At 48.9% G+C, this 22,606-nt stretch overlaps 1 protein-coding gene across 2 annotated transcripts in view; it reads right to left on the bottom strand.

Annotated features, from left to right (window-relative positions):
- The window catches only part of EXT2 (exostosin glycosyltransferase 2), a 145,293-nt gene that overhangs the window by 113,740 nt on the left and 8,947 nt on the right, over positions 1–22,606 (bottom strand). For both annotated transcript variants that reach the window (XM_023653914.2, XM_005598052.4), the window contains exons 2-7: positions 20,778–21,343; positions 19,658–19,747; positions 14,637–14,753; positions 4,950–5,145; positions 3,059–3,198; positions 134–227 (exon numbers count right to left, since the gene is read on the bottom strand). In XM_023653914.2, the coding sequence (XP_023509682.2) occupies positions 134–227; positions 3,059–3,198; positions 4,950–5,145; positions 14,637–14,753; positions 19,658–19,747; positions 20,778–21,313 (1,173 nt within the window). In that variant the 5' untranslated portion in view covers positions 21,314–21,343. The remainder of the gene's footprint in view (positions 1–133; positions 228–3,058; positions 3,199–4,949; positions 5,146–14,636; positions 14,754–19,657; positions 19,748–20,777; positions 21,344–22,606) is intronic.

Below are 22,606 nucleotides of genomic sequence, written 5' to 3'. Positions count from 1 at the left end.
TGTGGGTGGCTGATGCAGTGGAGGAAATAAACCCCACTCACGCGTCCAGCTGCCGTCGCTCACTATCCAAGCAGTCCAGGCCACCCTTTTGCACCACCGTGTCACCTCCCGACAGGCCTATCGGGCCTCTTACCTGTCTCTGCATCTCTTCAATCTGTCTTTGCGGGATGCTCTGCAAAATACTGTACACGTCTGACATCTTTTCTTCTGGCACAACCACAGACGCTCTGGAGACAACAGCAAAACAGTTTATATATGGACAGCCCTGTACACAAAGCGCTTGTCCGCACCTCACCTTGTTTAATTCTCGCAGGCAGAAACCACACCGGACCCTCCTTCCACCCCACATCCGGGCCAGTGAGCGGTCTGCCTCCTCTCCCTCTCTCACGCCGACCTTCTCCAAGGGTTCTCTCCCCGGCTCCATCTTCTCACCTCCCACTCACTACTCCATCCATCATTCTCCCTGGCTCCATCTTCTCACCTCCCACTCACTACTCCATCCATCATTCTCCCCGGCTCCATCTTCTCACCTCCCACTCACTACTCCATCCATCGTTCTCCCTGGCTCCATCTTCTCACCTCCCACTCACTACTCCATCCATCATTTGTCCCTCGTCCACTCCCCTGCTGTGCTCCAGCCACACTGGTGCCTTTCGGTCACCTGACAAACCCCACCACAGGCTCTTTGCTTGTGAAATGCCACTGACCGGTCCACTCTCCTCCACTCTCCAAAGACCACTCTAAACCAACAATGACTGCTCTCCTTTGGGTATCTACTCAACTCCGTTCATTACTCAGCATATATTCACGGAGTCCCTATCATGCACTAGGTCTTGGTAATACAACAGTGGGAACAAATCTGACAGAGAAGGCCAGGGAGTGAGGGAGCTGTGAGAATACTGGTGGGAAGAGCACTCCAGGCAGAAAGACCAACAAGCAAAGGCCCTGAGGAAGCAGCAGGTCGGGAATGTTCTGCAACAGCAAGGCGGCCAGCGAGGCTGGAGTACGGTAGAGAAGACGGAGAGCAGCAGGAGACAAAGAAACGGGAGGGAGTCCCAGCAAAGCGTCCAGGGCCTTGCAGGCCAGACTCTGGACTCAGGCTTCGCCTGAGACAGGCAAAGCATGGCATGATCTGACTGTGTTCCAACGGGATCATTCTGCCTAAAGCGTTAGAACAAACCACAGGAAGCAAGAGCAGGAGCCAGGAGAACACTGGAGCCCATTGCAAAACCAGGCAAGGGATGCTGAGGAGGGAGGAAGTGATGAAAGGGTCGAGAGGGAAGAGCCGGCAGGATTTGCTAACAGAGTAGATGCTGTGGGTAAAGGAAAGAGAGGACTCAGCGATGGCTCGCCCTTCGCGACACTTTGCAGGGTTTGTAATTACATTTGTATAAACTAATTTACTAAAACCATACACCCCTTCCCCCAACTAGGCCAATCCATTAGGATGGAAACACACCTGGTTCCACTCCCCAGCACACCCTGAGGACCTGGTACACTGCCTAGCACGTTATATTTGTTAAACAAATGAACTCTACTATACAGATGGGAAAACTGAGGCTCAAAAAAGATTAAGTGATTTGCCAAGATCACAACGCTAGCCAGTAAGAGAGCCGGTTATCCAAACGCCAGCCTTCTGGCTCCAAATCTAGAGCCGTTCCACAGCTTCCCCACCATTACAACCGCCCCAGCAGGCGTAGATCCTCCCAGGAACCTCGCTCCAGACTCAGCTCAGGGCCAGCCTCTGTGAAGCCCTCCCCGATCCCACAGCAACACTGCGTGCCTCCCTCTCTCTCCCCTCCTGGCATCCCAGCCAGCCAGGGCGGCATCTCACCGCGGCGTCTGGGCCCTGCTGGTTTACTCGTCCATCTTCCATTCCTAGACTGCGAGCATCTGGAAGGCAAGGTCTGACCCTGATTGTCCCTGTGTCCCTGTCTAGCAGAGGGCCCTTGGTAAACGTTTCAGGGACGAATAAGTGACTGGAAGGGCTCATCACTTCTCTAAGATGTAAGGAACCTCACTGCCCTGCTCGTCCAGGCTGCCTCAGGCTCCCTCCGCTGACGGGGCTCCCATCGCCCTGGGCGTGCATCTGTTAGAGCCCTTATCACACATCATTACCACTGCTGGTTTGTCATCCCCACCAGATTCAGCCTCTTTCAGAGCAGAGACTGTATTTCCAAAGTAGGCATTCCCATTGATACGAGCTGAATGAACGTACACACAAACAAGGGCCACTTAAATCGTTCAAATGCCTGTGACGATCAGACTTGGATAGAAATATCAAGAAAGTTGAGAGAGAAGAAAGCAATTAAGTGTTTGAGGCAAAGTAAAGCCTGGGAGGCATATAGAAAAGGAACTAATTTTCAATAGTCTTTAACCTCCAAAGTCCTGGGGAAACGAAACAACACGAGACTAGAGGGCTATTCCGTTAATTACAGCCTTGACAGGCACAACCAGGCAGAACCGACGTCTGTCCATCTGTACAGTGGGAACACTGCCACACCCTCATCCACGCAGAGGATGAATTCAGCAGACTCCAGAGCAGTGGCTCTCAACTGCGCCACACGTCACACCCAGGGAGCCTGAAACCCAGCGCTCCTGGGGAAGCGGCCCAGGCATTTTGTAAGGTTCTCCAGGCCAATACAGCCTGCAGCGATAGGTGAGAACCACTGCTCTTGGCCACAGGTTGGCAAACATTTTCTGTAAAGGGCCAGACAGGACACATTTTAGGCTTTGTGGGCCATATAATCTGTCGCAACTACTCAACTCTGCCACTGAAGCACAAAGACAGTCGGAGACAATATATAAATGAAGGGTGTGGGTGTGTCTCAATAAAACTTTATCTATAAAAACTGGCAGCCCGTCATACTGTGCCCAAAGGCCTCAGTCTGCCAACCTCTGCTCTAGGCCAATGGACTAACGCCCCTGATGGAAAACTTAGCAAAACACTCTAAAGGAGTAGTCCTCCAACCAAGGGACGCATTATCATTATTTGGGGGGCTTTGAAATCGAATACGCAGAACCACCAGCGCAAAGTCGATTAGAAGGCGACACTCACCTCTTCCAGTCAAGAACCTCGGAGAAAGGCAAAATGTAGGAGTCGGCAATGACAACCGGGACGCAGCCAGCCCGCAACACGTCACTCAACACCGCCTGGCCCAGGCGAGCTCCGCGAAGGACCATGCAGAAAGTGGCCTCCTGCAGGAACAGGCGGAGGCAGCGGATTAGAAACCAGTTCTGCGGATCCTTCACTCCGATCCCCGCAGACCACGAGGTTCTCCCGGGGGTGAAGCCAAGCAACGCAGAGGCAGGCATCCTGACACAAACATACTAAAGGGAACAGCTCACACCAGGAAGACCGAAAAGCTGAACCGGCTGCGATGTTTCCCATTTCCACTCTTCGGGGTCACTTCAACGCCGCCACTGAGCATTCTGAAAACGCTCACAACCCACATGCAGGTCTCCCTCTGGACTCTCGGGACCTCCTGCAGCCCGGGCTCTACCGCCCGTCGCACCACGCAAACACACCGTGGCCCAGCGCCCACCTGAGCCCACCTTACGACAGAATCATTTTGTCTGAGCACATGGGGCTCTCTAGAGGGCCCCCTAAGGGAAAGGCATCAAATCTCCTTTCATCTTTCTACTCCCCGTGGCATCTAGCAGCGTGCTTGGCATAGAGAAGACATTCATTTCATGAATGCAATGCCTTTGAAAACACATTAAGACAGATATGGTCTATTAAGAACGATAAATCAAAGAGGAAGCAAAACCTCAAGAAATCTTTTCCCCATTCACTCCCTCAAACCCGCTCAATGTGGGGAATGTTTGGGAAAATGAGATGGACAGGGGTAAAAACAGCTGCGATAGGTAAACCAAAATAAGACCCTGTCTCACACACTGTTCCTCCCGATTTTTGCCTCTTTGGGAGGGGAAAAAAAAAGATTAAAAAAAAACCAACAACGCTGTTTAATCTTTAAAGCTAGAGAAAAGGAAAGTTCAGGAAAAAACATGACGAAACTCAACATGCCAAACTCCGGTGGGGAAGCAGAGGAGGAAGCGGGAGGGGGAGACGAGCCACATCGAGGCGCGTGAAGGGGCAGGGGGACGCTCGGCCGCCCGACAGGCGGGCCCAGATGTGGACCCACGTGCTCGTCACCAGCCTTCCTGTCTAAGACAAAGGGTACTGCAGACACCCTGCTCGCGTCACCACCGTTATCAGGCAGACGTTCCGGCGGAGGTGCAGCACTTTCTGAAGGTATTTGAACAATCTCAGCACGGGCCAGTTCTCTTTGGAGCTAAAAACAAAAAAGTCGCACCAGCTCCTTGATACTTGTCAAACTACCTGTCGGTATTTTAAATATTTAAGGGAAGAAAACTCACTCTCTCCTTTCCCAGCCCCCACGCCTTTGGAACATCCAATATCCTGCTTATAAAACATCCCCAAAAGGTCTGCCCTGCCAGTGGTTACGGGAATACTGCCATTCGCGTGATGTAGGGAAGGACACGCTACCTGTAGGAAGTGAGAAGGGCAACACCACCAAAAGACAAAACATAAAAAATAAAAAGCTTCCACTCCCAGGAAAAGCCGGCTGCGGCCTCGTGGGCCAGCACAGCCAGAGGACACAAGCTGCCGCCTTAAAGAAGGCAGCTTCTCTGGACGGGCTTAGAAAAACAGCGGAAAAAGCAACAGACATTTGTCTGCTTTGTCTGTGTGGCTTCTTCATAAATTTATCGGATTGGGGTTTTCAAAGTATAACGAGTCCTTGAAAGGAGGAGGAACACTCAGAGGCCAGGCAGCTTTGCACAAACAAGACGCCGGAGCCGGAGCGCCTGAAGACCCACGGACGCAGTCGAGAGAGCCCTCCGCGGCCTTCTCCCCTGGGGAAGAGGTCACTGCAGCTTGTGCGTGACCGCCCCTGAGCCTGGAGAGAGGTCGTGAGGACACTCACCTGCAGCACCTGGGGGTAATCGAAGACCTGGTGCCGGTGGCAGCGCTTGCGCACGGCCGGGACGCCCTCGGACAGGTTGGTGCACTTCTCCAGCACCAGCACCGACGCGCCGTGCCTGGCCTGGAGGGCGTCCAGCTCCTCTCTGTACTCGGGATGGAGAGCCGTCTGAGACGACAGGAGGAAGTACCGCCGTGGACTAGAGAGGAGAGACAGAGGAGACGGGAAGGCCACAGCTGGGATGTTAGTCGACGTGAGACACACGCTGATGTTACACTTATGGCGACAGGTGTTTTCTCCCGTCTTCACATCCCTCGATTTGTGGGGAAATCATGCTCTGCAGCATCGCTGAACATTTAAAGTATTATATACTGTAAGAAAGTAAGGTATGACTCATCCATGCGCTGAAATATTATGCAATCATTAAAGATTTTATCTGGGAAAAGTTCTTAATGTTTTGAGGAAATGCTTCTAATACGCCAGGCTTAGAGAGCCTGCTATAAACACGTGTGTGTGGAAAAAAAGAGAAACTGACTGACTGGTCGTTTATTTGGAAGAAATATCAACACGTTATCACTAGTAATATCTGAGCTCTCTGATCTGAAAAGGAACTGAGAGCTGGCTGCATCCTTCAAATAGAAGAGGAAAACTCACTGGGCAGCCCTGGCTGGAAAATCAGAAGAGGTCAGAGACTGCCTCTGGCTGTTGAACAGCATCCTTATGCTCTGAGGAAGCCCCAGGGAAACAGAGCCCCCATCATCAGGACCACGTGGACATTAGGAAGACCGAATCGGGAGTTGAGAAGAACAAGTGGAAAAAACTCTCTTCACCAAAGGATGGAATCAGTGTTAACATCTTGATAGCAAAGATGCTTCAAAGGAAATGGAGTGAAGAAAGGATTTCCAAGGGTCTAGTGCTGTTTAGATCTCCATAAGAGACAAAATGTGAACAAGTTAGGCCAGAAGTCAAGGGGAAGACTTGGGGCAGACCAGATGGTAAGTCAGTCCCTCCTGGAAGGCAAGATTCCCACAAGGCGGAGAGGTTACAGAGCATAAACACTATACAGCTTGAGGGATCACTGTCAAAGAAAAGAATAACATAAGGCAGGTTCCAGGAAGAAAGGCAACACCCATCGCACCCAGAAGCAGAACTCACTGGAATCTTCTCTAACTGGCATAGACCAGGGAAAACACCAGGGCCACGCATCTCACAGGCAGGGCCACCAGGCAAGCTGAACAAGTCTGGACATAAGAAAGGACCAAAAACCTCTACCCTGTGAACCCATCTCTCTCTTTATCCTGCTTTGGGGAGAAAGGAAGGGCAACTGTCTTGCTTTAGTTTCTTGGACGTACTTGGACGTCCTAGCTGGGGAATGCATTACTCATCCCTCCATGGCCAAGGAAGAACCATTCCCTAACTGAGCAGGCCGTCACCTGCCACCAAGCACTAAGCTTCAGGTCCAAGACACACAGAGCAACGCGTGCAGAAGGTGAACACACGCCCTGCCAGCCAGGCCAGCTACACTCCAGAAAACAGAGTGACACATCCCACAGCCAGGCTGCTCTCAAGTCCTCAGAACCATTTCTTTGGGTAATTTCTTTACACAGCTGAACTAAAAGCAAGGAGTATTTTCCACACCACAGCTGGGAAAGAAGGAGATGAGCAGAGTGCCTAGAACTCCACTGTCTAACAGCCATTAGCCACACGTGGCCATTTAAACAAAACAAACTCAGTACCAGGAGCCACATTTCAAGTTCTCAATAGCCATATGTGGGCAGTGGGTACCCGACAGCACAAACACAGATCACCTCCTCACTGCAGAAAGTTCCACTCGTTAGGATCCCTGGACAGCAGTTCAGAGCCAGAGGCCAGGGTCAGGGAAGTGGAGGCAAGAAGGACCCGGAAGAGCAAACCCGCCAGCAAGGCAGTTTGCATCAGCACTGCAGACTAGTTCCCCCCGTCCCGGGCAGCTTCCCCCTAAATTACAATTTACTGAACAATATACTGCGTATTTATGGCCAAAATTCTTCCTCCTAGACGCTGAAACCGTCTCTTGGGTTCTACTCCCAGCCCAGAGCCTCAACCATTTTTCTTTCGTAAAAGCATTCATTTTCAGGGAGATGACCTCGTGATGGAAGGTCACGCAGAGGGAGCGCTCTCCTATCGTCTCAAAGTGAACACCATCTGTGTGTAAAGAGGAGAGAGATTTACAGTCAAACTCACAAGGCCAGCAGGAAAACCACCTGAACAATTAAAGCTATTTGGAAATGAAATGGACTGGGTTTTTTATTACAAATCAGAAAACTTTTCATGAATAAGTTATAGTGAGAAGTCAAGCATCAAGTTAAGGCTAAAAGGCCCTGAAGGTCTCTCCTGTTCTAAGACTGGTTCTGTGAAGGATCTCAGGGAGCACTGGCACGTGCTGGATGTTTCTGGAGACTCTGGTTCTGTGAAGGATCTCAGGGAGCAGTAGAACGTGCTGGATGTTTCTGGAGACTTTCTATTAGGCAGAGCTGCTAGCATAAAACTGGTGCGCCACACTGACTAGAACAAGAGCAGACATGTTGGCATCCAAGAGGGCGTCCTCGCAGGAGAGCGCGGAAGAGCACAGTGCTGGAAGCCTAGAGGGAAAGGGGCGTTTCTGCATGGTGGGGCGGGGCGCTGGCCACCTGGAGTGCTGAAGCCCCAGTGGGGCGAGAGCTTCTACTTGGGGAAGAGTGGGGAGGTGCTCAGTGCAGGGTACGAGAGTCCTCCAAGGATGAGTGAGGTTTCTGCACTGGGAGCGGAGGGAGCGGTGGCTATGGCAACCCAATGTGGGATGCTGGAGACCAAGCGAGGTGAGGAGAGCACCTGCGCAGCCCGGAACAGCGTTAGAGCCCGGGCAGGCTGAACGTACAGAAAGAGCACGGTCACGTGTGCTGCTCAAAGAAACCCTTGAGTAAAGACGGCCTCTGGGAGAGCTGTTTCACCGCTGAGAAACCAAGTTCTGTTTTTGACATTCGGATCAGCGGATCCCCACTCCACCACCTCTCCATTTTCAGCGTAAGCATGCAGATGTGAAGAAGAGCCTAAAAGTGTCCCCCTGCTCACACGCCGGCTCTCCCCACCCTGCCAGAGCGCTGATGGCGTACGCCCATTTTAGTTTTAAGCAAACAAAATCCTGAGGTGGATTTGTTTTTCTTCTAGGGACTAAAATTACTCTCTCCGCTTTCATGTTTCTTCCCAGCAGCGCTGATCTCTAAGTTGAAGTCAAAGCATGCTGAGAACTTGAACCCTCCCTCAACAGCGACAGTTGTAAACTCCCAATTTAGTTCCTTTCAGAGAGAAAATGACAAGAATTCCAGCTGAGGCCAACACAGCTGTGAGAAGAAGCTATCAATAGCAACAATCCTCAGCTTCCCATTGAAAAAATATTGAGAGATTTAAAATAAAAATAAAAACAAAGCTCTCGCTACTCTACGTGGCCCTCAAGAGATGTGGGAATCCCCTTACAGAGCAACTCTCACAAAGGGCAACAATCCGAGAGACGTGGCCTGAGGTCACCGCCGGCTCCTCCCACGCCCTGGAAGGGAGAGGGGCTGCAGCCTGTCTAAGCCTTTCTCTTCTCTAAGCCTTTCTCTTCTCCGTTTGTTTTTTTCCCCGGAGGGAGGCGAATGTTGTTATAAAAGAAACAGCACAACTGTACAGCCGAGCCGCAAGCTGGCAGGGAAATGGAGAGCGGTGCCCGACTGAGCTGCAGAAATCCACCCACCGGCCAGCAGAGGGAGGACGTGCCCAGCGCAGCCTTTCCCTTCGGTCTGCTGGCCCTGAAGATACATCGCTGCTCTAACGGGTTACTGAGCCACAGAACTTCAGAAACTAACTGAGACCTTAAGTGATCTAGTCAAAGATCTTAATTTCAGTCGAGATATACCTAAAAACTGGAGAGATTAAGTTACTAAGAAAGTGCCACCCACCTAACAGCTTAAATCTGTGAAAGTGATTTTTACTGCTCAGACTGGTTTGCTCTTCTGTTTTGCTTTCAGCAAATCCTTTCTTTTCAGTACGTTTTCCTTTTTCCTGGATTAAAGCTGAAGGGAATTACGAGTCCTAAACCAACAGGGCAGAGCTGGATTATGCACACAGGGGAGGGCAGATAATCAGGGGAGTTCAGTGCAGGCGTCTCAGGAGACACAGAGGCCCCGAGGCAGCCACGCGCCCGACAGACCGGCTCCTTGCCGCTCACCCTGCTCCGCCTGGGCCCCCCAACCACAGCGCTGATGATGCTGGGCCAGGAATTCTCTGCCGTGGGGGATGCCCCGTGCCCTGCAGAGGATCAGCGGCCTCCACCCAGCAGATGCCAGGAGCCCCCCGTGCAGAACAGTTAACACAGTAGGCCTGACCGCTCTCCTCCGAAAGATCAGCCCTTGGCTGGTGCATGGGACCTCCGATTTGTGGGGAGCTCCCACCATCCCCACAACTGACAAGAGTAGCTCACTGAGTCCAAGCTGTTTGTACAAACGAAGTGGTCTCTGCAGAACCCCTGCTCCCACTCTGGGAGCCTGGAATTATGGAAAGTGCCAAGCAGAGACTGCCCAGGTGAGAAGGTCCCAATAAAACCCTGGGCACAGGTCTCTAAGGAGCTGCCCTGGCGGGAACATCCACACACGGTGTCACACTTTGCTGCTGGGGGAATTAAGCATGTCCTGTGTCACCCACCAGAGAGCACACTTGGAAGCTTGTACCTGCTTTCCCTGGGCTTCACCCCATGGGCCCTTTCCCTCTGCGGACAGTGCTTGGCATCCTTTTGCTCTAATAAATCACAGCCGTGAGCACCTCCTGGGAAATCATAGAAATGGGAGGTCATCTTGGACACGCCTGACACACACCCCCTCAGTCATGACAGTCAAAAATGGCTCTCTATGGGGCTGGGCCCGTGGCGTAGTGGTTAAGTCCGGTGCACTCTGCTTCAGCGGCCCCGGGTTCACGGGTTCAGATACCAGGGACAGACCTACACCACTGGTCAAGCCACGCTGTGGCGGCGACCCACATACAAAATAGAGGAAGACTGGCACAGATGTTAGCTCAGCAACAACGTTCCTCAAGCAAAAAGAGGAGGACTGGCAATAGATATTAGTTCAGAGTGAATCTTCCTCACCAAAAAAAAAAGGCTCTGCATATTGCCAAATGTACCCAGGGAGGGGCAAAAATCAACCCCACACCCCTGTTGGGAACCACCAGCCTGGCCCCAATTGGGCCAACAGGTCTTCAATAAACGTTTGATTTGAACTGAAGCAAACTGAACTAAATTTAATTAAGTAATTTCCAGAACAAACAACTTCAGAAAAAAAAGGAAAGAAAAAGCAAAGGGTTAAGAAACTTTTTAAAATCATACAACTGATTTAAATTTAAGTAAACGCTCACAGAAGCAGCAAACTCTTCAAGTTCAATGGACTCATCTGTACTTATTACAGTTACTCCTGTCTAATGGTACACTGATGTGCCCATTAAGATGCTGGCTACAGGACAGAAACCCATACGGCCCCAAAGGGCACCCGGGGGGCCCACACAGATCCCCCCCCAATGTATGGAAATCCAGCCTCGAAACATGGCATTCAACTAAATCAGTTTCTCCGAGCTGCAAATTCTCTGTAAGAATTATTTTTGTATTTTCACCTTGATGATGACCAAAAAAAATTAGCACAGGTATATTTTTGCTCATTTCTAAGGACGAATACTGCTAAATATTTTCCAGTATCCACGTCTGTATTTAGCGGGCTAATGAGAAGAGAGAAAGACCTGAAATGTAAACCATGTAAGGCAAGCACTGTAAAATGCTAACGACAGAATCTAAGTGGTGGGTAGACGTGTTCACTGTGAAATTTTGTAAACCTGGCCACCTGCTTGAAGATTTTCACAATAAAATATTGGGGAAAAATATGAATCATGTGTCTGTACTAGATGAAGATAAACAATGCCACAATACCCTGTATAAGGGGAAGCCTCCTGGTGGTTCAAACAGAAAACGCAGTAGGAAGAGTACATAATCACCAGTGTGCCACGGCACAGACACGCCAAACCAAGACGCCCACAATTCACTCCGCATTCACCTTGAGAGACACAACACAGTGTCAAAAAGAAAGCCTCGGCTATCACATTATGTTAACCTAAATGTTATCAGTTTTGCAGATTTGTTTGTATTTAATTTGTGAACTCATTTTAGTTTTATAGTCGTATAAGCATGAGGAGTTTAGCTGTTTTTTATTTGTACTTATTCAAGTCTCATTATTTAAAACAAAGTCACCGTTGACAGCCAAAAGAAACCTTGAAAAAGAAGAACAAAGTTTGAGGATGCACAGTCATCTATTTCAAAACTTACTACAAAACTACAATAATCAAGACAGTGTGGTAGTGGCAAAGGACAGACACACAGACCAATGGAATGGAACTGAGAGTCCAGAAATAAACCTGTATCTTTGGCCAGCTGATTGTCAACAAGGGTGCCGAGACCATCCAGTGGGGAAAGAAGAATCTTTCTTACAAGTATTGCTGAGCCATCTGGATATCCACAAGTACAAGAATGAAGCTGGACCCCTACCTCACACCATGCACAAAAATTAACTCAAAATGGATCAAAATGCAAAAGTTAAAACTATAAAACTCTTAGAAGAAAACACAGGCCTAAATCTTTGCGGACTTGGTTTAGGCAACAATTTCTTAAATACGACACCAAAAGCACAAGCAACCAAAGGAAAAACAGACAAAGTGGACTTCATCAAAATTAGAAACTTTTGTGCATCACGACACTACCAAGAAACTGAAAAGACAACCGGCAGAATAGCAGAAAATATCTGCAAATCATATATCTGATAAGAGTCTAGTATCTAAAATACATAAAGAATTCTTACAACTCAACAATAAAAACACAACCCCGTTTAAAAATGGGCAAATGATTTGAACAGACATTTCTCTAAAGAGATTATATAAATGGCTAAAAAGCACATGAAAAGATATTCAATATTATTAGTCATCAGGGAAAAGCCGATCAAAACCACAATGAGATAAAACTTCACAGCCACTAAGACGGAAGAATAAAAAAAGACAGATAATCACAGTTTTGGAGAGGACGTGGAGAAATCGGAAGCCTCAGACACTGCTGGTGGGAATGTAAAATGGTGCAGCCGCTTTGGGAAAGCCTGGTAGTTCCTCAGAAAGTTAAACAGAGGGGTCTGCCCAGTGGCATAGCGGTTAAGTTCACATGTTCCACTTCAGCAGCCCAGGGTTTGCAGGTTTGGATCCCTGGCACAGACCTACACACCGCTCATCCAAGCCACACTGTGGCGGCATCGCACATACAAAAAGAGGAAGACTAGCACAGTGACTATCTTCCTCAAGCAAAAGGAGAAAGATTGGCAACAGATGTTAACTCAGGGCCAATCTACCTCACCAAAAAAAAAAAACAAAAGTGAAACAGAGTGACCATATGACCCAGCAATTCCACTCCCAGGTATGCATTCAAGAGAACTAAAAACATGCTTACACAAAAACTTTTGGATGAATGTTCAGAGGAATATTATTCATAATAGCTAAAAAGTGGAAATAACCCAAATGCCCATCAACTGATGAATGGATAAACAAAATGTCGTATATCCATACGATGAAATGTAATTCAGCCAGAAAAGGAACAAAGTACTGATTCTATGCTACCAAATGTATAAACCTTGAAAACATGATGCTAAGTGAAAGAAGACAGACACAAAAGGCCACCTACTCTACAACTACATTTATACGAAACATCCAGAAGGAGCAAATCCACAGAGACAGAAAGCAGATCAGTGGGTGCTGCTGGGGGCAGGGGGTGTGAAGTCTGGGGGCAAGGATGAAAGGCGACTGCCAACAGGTAATGGGTTAACTTTGGGGGTGACGAAAATGTTCTGGAATTAGATGGTATTGATGATAGTGGCACAACTTTGTGAATATACTAAAAACCAATGAATTGTACACTTTAAAAGAGTGAATTTTATGGTATATGAATTATATCTCAATAAAAAAATAATAAAATAAGTCCACTGTGGGAGTCCACTAACAGAGAAAAATCCAGAAAGGTGATCTAAGCAACAAGTTTGTGAACCTGTCTTTCTTTCTCTGCACTTGCCTAAGGCTAGAGGAAAACATGTTTAAGGTTTTTAAAAATGTCTAATGGGGGCCTGGCCCCGTAGCACAGTGGTTAAATTCAGTGCGCTCCACTTCAGCAGCCCAGGTTCAATTCCTGGGCGCAGACCTACACCTTGGCAGCCATGGTGTGGCAGCATCCCACATACAAAATAGAGGAAGATTGGCACAGATGTTAGCTCAGGGAGAATCTTCCTCAGGAAAAAAATATATATATATTGAATGCACTTTATACATTGTCTAAGTAACAAAATTTGCCATGCCTAAAGCAAGCTTCAGAATTTGGTCCCATGCCACATTAGGTAAAACACCCACAACAGGAGAGAAACATCTTCTCTTTCGAAGAGTTCTCTTATTTCTCTAAGAATCCATAAAGGCTTCTAAGGGGACGTTTGGGATGCTTAGGGAGTGGCTGTGGTCTTCTGTAAGCAAATGATTCCTTGAGACTCATTTCTGAGACCAAATGCGAAGTGTACGTTTTTAAATCTCACCCAATGTCATATGTCAACGTCATCGTGTTTGTTTAAAGCTCACTGAGATTCCCACCATGAATTAGCACAATTTTTACACAGACTACAGCAAAAAAGCTTAGACAAAAGGCGCTGTGCATCCACGTTGCCAGCCTTTTCACTAACGCACATACCAAGAGTACAAGCCAACCACATGCCAGGCACTGGGGACATGGCAGCTCAAACACAGCCCTGGCCCCAGCTTCACGGCACTTACAAAACACCACGTCCGAAGCAGAGGGGCTGTGAGCGCATCCTCACAGCAGGGCACGATGAGCGGTGCCCGAGGAGAAGCGCAGGCCGCTGTGGGAGCGCACAGCCGGGGAGCCACCCCAGTGCTCAGACAGCGCCCCCCGAGCAAGAGGTCTTCAGGCTGAAACCTCAAGGACAAGCAACCACTAGTGTGACAAAAATGAGCAAAAAGACTGCCAGACAGCGGAGAGTGTTTGCAGCCCAGAAAAACTGAGAGAGCAAAGCTGGTTCCAAGAACTAAAAGGAAAAAAACTAGAGATGGAGAAAGCGGTCGTGTGATAGAAGGTCTTAAAAGACACTTTAAGGAGTCTAGGCTTTATCCTAAGAGCAACGTGAAGCCAACAATCAGACTGGGAGGCGGCAAGACGAGAGGAGGGAAACCAAACGGGGGCGTTGAGCAACCCCAGGGCGAGATGGCAGGAACCTGGTGCAGGGCGGGGCGGAGGGACAGAGGAGACAGACCTAAGAAATATTTAGACGTAGAACCAAGGACTTACTCCTTTGACGTAGGAAGGAAGGGAAAGGAAGGAGTTAAGGACACCACACAGATTCCTGACTTGGAAGGATGGTAGGCAGCACTGTAAATTTACTGAGAGAGAGAAACGGAAGGATAAACAGGAGGGGAGGGGGGGGAGGGAAGGGGAGGGAGGTGGGGGGGCAGGAGGACAGGAGCCTCAAGGACCCTGTCCCGTAATGGACGCTTGACTGCTGTGACAGCCTCCACGCGGAACCTGGTTGGCACCTCACAGCACACATGGCTGAGGCGAATGCACCTTACCCTGGTCCTCTCTCCGGGAGGTCCACCTCAGCGGACAGCGGACTGTAGACAGGGATGCTGACATCGTAGCCTTGTCGGTAGGTCCACGTAGAAAAGCCACCACCAGCGAGCAAAGCCCTGAAAGCAAAGGATCTTGTCAAACAAGAGAAAGAAAGAAGGTCTTCGTTCTCATCAGCTCCGTGGAAGGGGCCAGGAATACCTGAGTCTTAGTGTCCACAAGAGCTAATGTTTACTGAGGCCCTTTCCTGGAAAGACACCTCGCTAACTGTTTCCCATTCACATGCCCTGGCTTCAGCCGCATTCCATCCCCGAGCCACCTGCCTTCCTCCGGGGCCCTGAGGAGTCTTTCCTCACTTTTCACGTTTTTAAACATCACAGCCCAGAGGACACCCTATGAACAGCCCCTCTCCCACCTTATTCAGACCCCATTCACCTCTCCCAAAGGTCAAGCCCGACTCTTAAACACATTTATGATAACCGGCCTAACAACAGGTCTGCGCGGGGAGGACGGGCTGGGCGCTCACCTCCTGACCCACCGACCAGAACCTCGGGAGACAACGGGCACAGAAAGCAGCGGTGACAGCAAAGCATCAGGTCTCAGGCTGTGCGCGTCCCAGCCTCTCTCCAGCTCCTGCCCCGAGCAATTCTTCCCACTGTCGTCCAGAGCCACGCGCGAATCACGCGGCCTCCACCAGCCACTCAGTTTCACCAGCCCAAGTCCCTCGACAGGAAGCAGAATCCAGAACGGGCCCGCTGGTGCTTTCCTTGTAGTCCCCCTGCACTAGCTTTTCTTCTCCTTAATTAGAAAGCCGTGAACACACTGTGGCAACCGGACCCAGCGAGCAGGACGACGCTTCATCAGAGAGAGGAAGCGGGAGTCCATCACGCCCACTGTTCCTGCCACTCCATCCCTGGGGCCCCACACCCATCGGAATCACTTACGGGGCAGAGTCCTGCCAGTTCCACCCACTGCACAGTCTGAGCCAAAAACGTCTGAGCTGAGAAACACACTTTTTGCCATATGGATGGCTACCAATCCCCTCCCTGGCCTGATGACAGCCTACACTCCCTTCTAACATGACCAGTTTAAGTTCAAAGACTTTCAAACCAACCCTGGAAATCCCACTCTGTTTGTTTAAGCTTTATGGAACCAAGAATTGGCTGGTGAGGTAATATGCAGGCTAAAACCTCTCCAGCTGCCAGTCTACTCTGTAAACTTAATAACCATCCTCAGTACCAACATGCGGTCTGATTTTCCTGATTAGCATTCAGCAGTGAATCCATCCGACACAAACCTGGGCAGGCTCCATGACGCTGATGGCAAGCAGACCGCAGGGGCCCCCTCGACCTCTGTGCAGAGCAGCAACATGGATCCAACACACAGGCACCAGGCACCCAGGTGAGCCGGGCGGGGATGACTAGGCAATTACACCCACGGCCCAGAGGAGAGGGGTGGGCGGTCGTGGGCAGACTCTGACCAGCCTTCACTGCTGCTCTGTCCCCGGAGCCCTGCACGGTTATTCTGTTCAGGGGAAGGGTGGGGTTACGCCCCGGGAGCAGGAAGGCCCGCAATCTGAGGCACACCTTATGCCACAGATCGATCACACACGTGCTCTCCATGCGTGATCCCGGAAAGAGCCACACCTGCAGTTAGTCACACGAGTCCACCCAGCCCTGCGACTGACAGGCCTTCAACTCTAAGGCACTGGATCTCCTGCTGCCAAGGTTTCCACAACATTCTAACAGAGGAAACACTGCAAGGGTCCCTCACTTTGCAGAACACGTGTTTTACATTGACTCAAAAGTGAGCTTTTGAGAAGCACATTCTGTTTTCCCATTACGTATCCCCAAATCAGAGACCAGTTCCAAAGCTGCGACGGGCTGAGTGGAAACCCTGCAGCTGAGAAAGAATTAATGTGGCCATCAGACTCGCACCAGGCCAAGTGGTGGTATCACTCCACGTGTCCCCAGCACGTCTCTCTGTCCCCAAGCCCTCCCCACACCTTGTGTACTCCACTAGCCCTACTCTGGGTAGATCTCCTGAGTATTCACAGCGCCTGAACACACTTAAACCAGGCATGTAATCAGGCCAGCAAATGCCTCAAATACAAAGCCTCAGCGTTTGCAAAGAAAAAAAAAAGCTGACCAATTCTATTGGGCATCCCTATTTGTTTACTGCATCAAACAAACTATAAAAAGATATTTATGAGACAGGTAAGTTTGAACAATGGCCAGATAGTTGGTGAATATTTGGTGATATTAAAGAATTATTGTTAATTTTTTAGCTGTGATAATAGTAACTGTAGTTATGTTTTGTAAAAAGCCGTTATCATGCAAAGATTTAAATGGAAATATTTACAGATGTAATGACATTAACGTCTGGGATTTGCTTCCAGATACCCGGCGGTGGGTAAGGAGTCCAGAAAAATGGAGACTGGCCCTGAGGGCCGATAACTGAAGCTGGACGGGGGTACGTGTGGTTCCCTGTACTAGTCTTTGTTCTTCATAAAGGTTTGAAATTTTCCATAACAAGTGTAAATAAATAAATATACACCCACACAAAAGTAGAAATTTGTGAGAGATACGTGCAAAGAAAGGGTAATAAAAGTCCAAGCAAATGGGGCTGGCCCCATGGCCAAGTAGTTAAGTTGATGCGCTCCACTGTGGTGGCCCAGGGATCACGGGTTCAGATCCCAGATGCAGACCTACTCCACTCACCAGCCATGCTGTGGAGGTGTCCCACATACAGAAAAGTAGAGGACGATTAGCACGAATGTTAGCTCAGGGCTAATCTTCCTCAAGCAAAAAATAACAATAAAACAATAAAAAATACAAATCCAAGTAATAATATTACAGAACATACCTGAGAAAACAACGATCAATAAAGTGAGGCAGTGATGAGATACAATTTGCTCCCACTTAAGATAAAATGGTTATGTGTATACATATATGCGTTTGTGTATAAATCCATAGGAAAGAAGACTAGAAAAACACATAGTACTTGATGGTATTTGATAGAATGATTAGCTCTCAGGAAGGGAGTGAAAAGAGAGGAGGGTTTGAAAGCATATTTCTACATTTTACTCCTTATACTCTTGCATATTGTCCCAACCTTACACAAAGAAGGTATCTGTGTATCATGTGTATGACTTTAAAAATTGAAGAGAAATAAAACCAGGTGTGAGCAGCATAAAACATGGATTCGCTGAGCAGACACCTCCTTCAGTCCTGGTCCTTGCATTTCCCAGAGTAAAATAATTCTAAAGTAATCACACCCACGACTTTAGATGTCAGGAGATCTTAGCAGCAACCTAATCTAGTCTGTTTTCTAATTTCCGAATCATCTGATATGGAGCTCACGGTTCTTGCCTCCTCTGAATTCAGGAGCAAGCACAAAGGATAAGAAAAATTAACAAACAAAGCCACTATTCCTCGCCCCAACCAGAAGACCACCTAGGTTCCAAAATGAAATTTCCCACTGCAGAGATAAAGGAGGACTCCACAGTGATTCAGGACGTGCTAGGGGATTGCCTATAATCACTTACAAAAATCCACGCACGGGGAAAACGATTTAACCTCCTGGGCCTTAACACCTAAGCCTCGGCAAGAACTTAAACTTTCTCCCGCCTGCTTGACACTTTCCTGCAGAGAAATGAAACCGCATTTAACATGTGCACTTGATAAAAATAAAACCCTTCTCCCATGCACATACATATACCAAAATGTCAGCAAAAAGTGAAATGGCCCAAACAGAAATAAGCCCTTCTCCAAATAAACCCAGAGCAGCAGGTGAAGACATTGCCTTCCTTACAGCTCCTTCCCTTCTCTGGTCTCTGAAGCATTCCACTCTCCCGGGACAACCAAATCCACAAAGCAGGGCCCGGCAGGAACCCGGGGCTGAGAGCCAATCAGGGCCCCCTGTGTCCGGAAGGTTTCTGCAGAACTTCTGCAGCCCGACTGCCCTCTATCGTCCGAGACGGTTCCTACACCGAAGCTGAAGGCTGGTCCTCGGTGTCTGTCTCTTCTAGCAATGATTATATTTCCAGATAGAAACTCAACCGGGACTCTCAAGAATCACTTAAAGCAAAGAGGGCTTAGATTTAATCTCCTGGGGAAAAGCCATCCAAGCGTAGATTTTCATAAATGACAATGTTAACCTCTAACGAGCTGGGAACACAGCTGGCCTCCAGCCATTCGCTGACCTTCTTCAGTGACAAGGATTTTGAGAGGTAAACACCGACTGTAATACATCTGGTTGTAAACAAGTTCATGTATAAACTCACGACAACCCTTGGCCTTGAGCATTGCCCAGGACTCTCACCTTGGGCCCATGCTCTCTGTTCTCAACTGAACCAAGTGCTGGGGAGGAGCCTCAAGCAGCACCTCATTCCCGAGCTTTCCAGTCCACGCACAAAGGGCCGACAGGCACAGAGAGCGAGCCCACAACCACAACCACCCCAGGCACATCTGCCTGTAGGAAGGTTTTATTAGGAAGGAAGGAAAGAAGTGGGCGAGGGGTGGGATGCGGGAGGAGAGAAAGAAACACAGGAAGGAAGGAAGAACTCCGCTGACTGAAACAACAGAGCGGAGGATACTCCGAGTGCCCGTGTCCTGACACTGCGGCTTTGGGTGTCCCTTCCCACATGCACGCCCTCATCCCTCAGTGAGCTGCGGCTCTCCTGTTGGCAAACGCTCCCAAACTCAGAGAGCTGACCCGAGCCTCAAGGACCCGGCTGCAGGGGGTGAGGTGGCGCACGTAGGGCAGCACAACCCAGGCTAAGAAAAAAGATGGGTCTAAGCAGCTGGGCGAGAACATAAGCTCTACCTGGTTCCCCACGACAGGCTTAAGCAGGTCTCGCACTTCCAAGTCTTGAGGAGGACAATGCTTTATTTTAATGAACAATTTCGATAACAAACTGTGTCCCAGCAGGCTTAGGAGTATGATTTTCCACAGACAAGAGGGTCTCGCGTTTACTGAATCCTCAGAAGCCCATCACAGGGACGCCCCCAAGCGCGCCTACCTGTCTCTGGGGACGTCCAGGGCCGTGTTGTAATCGGGGGGACCGCCAGGCAACATGTTGAACAACAGGTGGTTTGTACCTCGATCCCACCTATTAAGAAATTAAACACGTAGAAGTCACACGTCAACTATGAAGACACAAAACCAAGAGTCAGTCACCGGATGACGAGCAGCAAGGATCCCCAACCCAAAACACGGCCAGTTCTCGGGCGTGCAAAGAGAATTCCTAGAAACCCCAGCAGGACAACAGGCACCAGCCCGGCCCCTCGAAAGGAAAAATGGGTGGGCGTCTACTTCGAGTCTGCCCACTACAGAACTGCTCATGACAACGAAAACTATCTGAATGTTCACCATTTCGTCAAAGAAACAAAAAATAAATAAAATACAGAAGCTGAGTTAAATACACTATGGAACATGAGTAAAATGGAATACATTTACAACCCTAAAAATTACATAGTAAAAATATAAAATTATTTGGAAATATATTCACAGTATAAGGAAAAAAGGCAGCAAAAGAGTATGTACTGTGTGATGCCATTCTTCACAAAAATGTATATATACACACGTATATGCATATATTACTATATAAAATATGTATATATGCATATGTATACATTCTATGCAAAATTTATGCATATTTTATGCAATGTGTATATAGATGCATACATAGATTTTTTCACACAAAAGATGACTGAAAAGTAATACTAAAATATTAATAATGATTCTTAGAGGCCGGATTATGGAATGAATCTTACATTGTCTTTTGTGCTTACCTGTATTTTCAGACTTTTTACAGCGAACACGGATTACGTAACTAACAAAGAAGGGAATATAGTATTTAAATTTAAAAGGAAAAGTATGGGAAGACGAGCTATCCTTAGTTTGTAAATCCTAAGAAGCTAGGAGCCCAGGGCGGTAGCACCGATGGCAGACCGCTTTTCACTGGTTCAGAGGCCAGATGCTCACGGCGCTGGCCTCCTGCTCCAGCAAGTAGCTCATTCACGTCCCCTCCCACGAGACAGGAGCCCACAGCTGGAAGCCACTCGACAGCAGACCGCCCCCTTCTCCCTGCCCGCAGTTCCCTGAAGGACTCGGCTCCGGTCTGCAGGAGTGCTAGATACCTCGAGAGCTGGGCCAGCGCTTGTGCTGTCTCCTTAATGCGGAGCGCGTTCTGGTTAAGCACATCGATGGACGGGACAAACAGGCAGGCGCGGTTGATGTCGTCGGTATAGTAGTCACTGTCTGAGATGGCCGTGAGCAGCTCGTTATACTCCCGGGAGATGGTGTTGCTGACTGGGACGCCAGAGTCATCCACGTACTTTTTCAGAGAGTAAATATACACCTTGATCTTATTCTTCGGGTTGAAGCCGCAGCGGTAGACATCAAAACACGTGTGCATCCTGCAACTGAGATCGCCCCGCTCGGGGATGGGGCTGTCGGCTGGCAGCCGGACCACGGGCACGTCGCGGATGCTGCGCTTCTCCACGCTCCAGTCGTTGGAGGACTCGATGGAATGGGGCCAGAACTGGAACACGCCGGTGGCAATGAGGCCCAGGAGGACGATGGAGAAGAGGGTAATGTAGTAGATTCGGTGCCTGGTCTTCATTCTCGGGATGAGGGCCGGACCCCGGAGGTTGTACTTGACCGCCGCGCACATAATGACCCAGACAGCCCCCTCCTCGCACTCCTGGGTATGGGGTGAAACGAGAAAAGCGAGCTGTTTAGGGTGGCAGAGGACACTTGAAAGGACTGCTCAGCTTCTAATGCGCCTCCTTCTTTCCCTTAAGTGGTCCGATGTAATAATGGAAAGGGATTTTTGAAAAGGGTTTCTTAGGCAAAAATCCCCTATAAACATATACAAACATGCATATTGGTACGTATGAATATATGCTATATTTAATACTACAAACACTATTTAATGTAAATACTGATACATAATATAAAAATATAACTTTACACTATAAAGTCACATTCACTGAAAGCATAAGCTGGTAAACACGTGGGGCTTAGGAAGACCGGTGCTGACCAAGGGAAAAAATCCAAAGTGAAACAGCCAAAGAGAGCGGCTTCGTTTCGTTTGCAAACACTTGCCTAACATTAATTGAGGGTTCATCTGGACAAACTTGGTTCTTCTCAGCCAAGTTCTTCTCGAACACTTGTTATGCTACAATCTGTTTGCACCCATCTCTTCATTCAGCCCTCTGCTGAGCACCCACCACGCACCGCGACGCAGCCAGACCCCGCCTGAGAGGAACTTCTAGTCTAACGAGTGAGCCGCGACAAACACAAGAAAATGCCAAATGTGAAAACGCCACTGAGAAAGTATCGATAAAGTGCCAAGGGGTATTAGAGAAGAACAGAGGAAACTTGGATCTTTCAATACACCTTGATGTTTTACAGTGAAGGGGACAGGTGACTCATTTAGATGGAAGGAGGGAAGAGAGGAATAAGGAGGGAGGGTGGGAGAGAAAGAAGGGCAGTGCAGCGGGTCACCTTCCAACACTGCTTCTCCTCGGTGAACGTGCACACCACTTTTCCAATCAAAGATGGAATCTGTTTCCCTTCCCCCTGAATCTGGGCTAGCCTTTGACTTGCTTTGGCCAGAAGAATGTGGCAGAAGGCTTTTGGGGCTTCTGAGCCCAGGTCATAAGAGACCCTGTAGCTGCTGCTTTCATCCTCTTGGAAGCCAGCCGGCATGCCTTCAGGGCGCCGAGCTCCCAGGGGAAGGAACCTCAGGGAGAGCCCAGTGGAAACGGTGTGGAGCAGCCATGCACATCCCCACACAGCTCTGCAGACTGCAGAATCGTGAGCTCACACACGACTGCTGCTGCTGTTTTCAGCCACTAAGTCTGGGGTTGGTCTGTTACACAGCAACAGGTAATGAAACAGCCAATGGGCATCACTGACTGATACAAAGGAAATTCTTAGTCCTCAACTGAAAATGCAAGGT

The sequence above is a fragment of the Equus caballus genome, chromosome 12, assembly GCF_041296265.1.
Source record: "Equus caballus isolate H_3958 breed thoroughbred chromosome 12, TB-T2T, whole genome shotgun sequence".
NCBI classification, from domain to species: domain Eukaryota; kingdom Metazoa; phylum Chordata; class Mammalia; order Perissodactyla; family Equidae; genus Equus; species Equus caballus.
The sequence above is the reverse complement of the archived record's forward strand: the minus strand, read 5'-3'. Positions and strand labels throughout refer to the sequence as shown.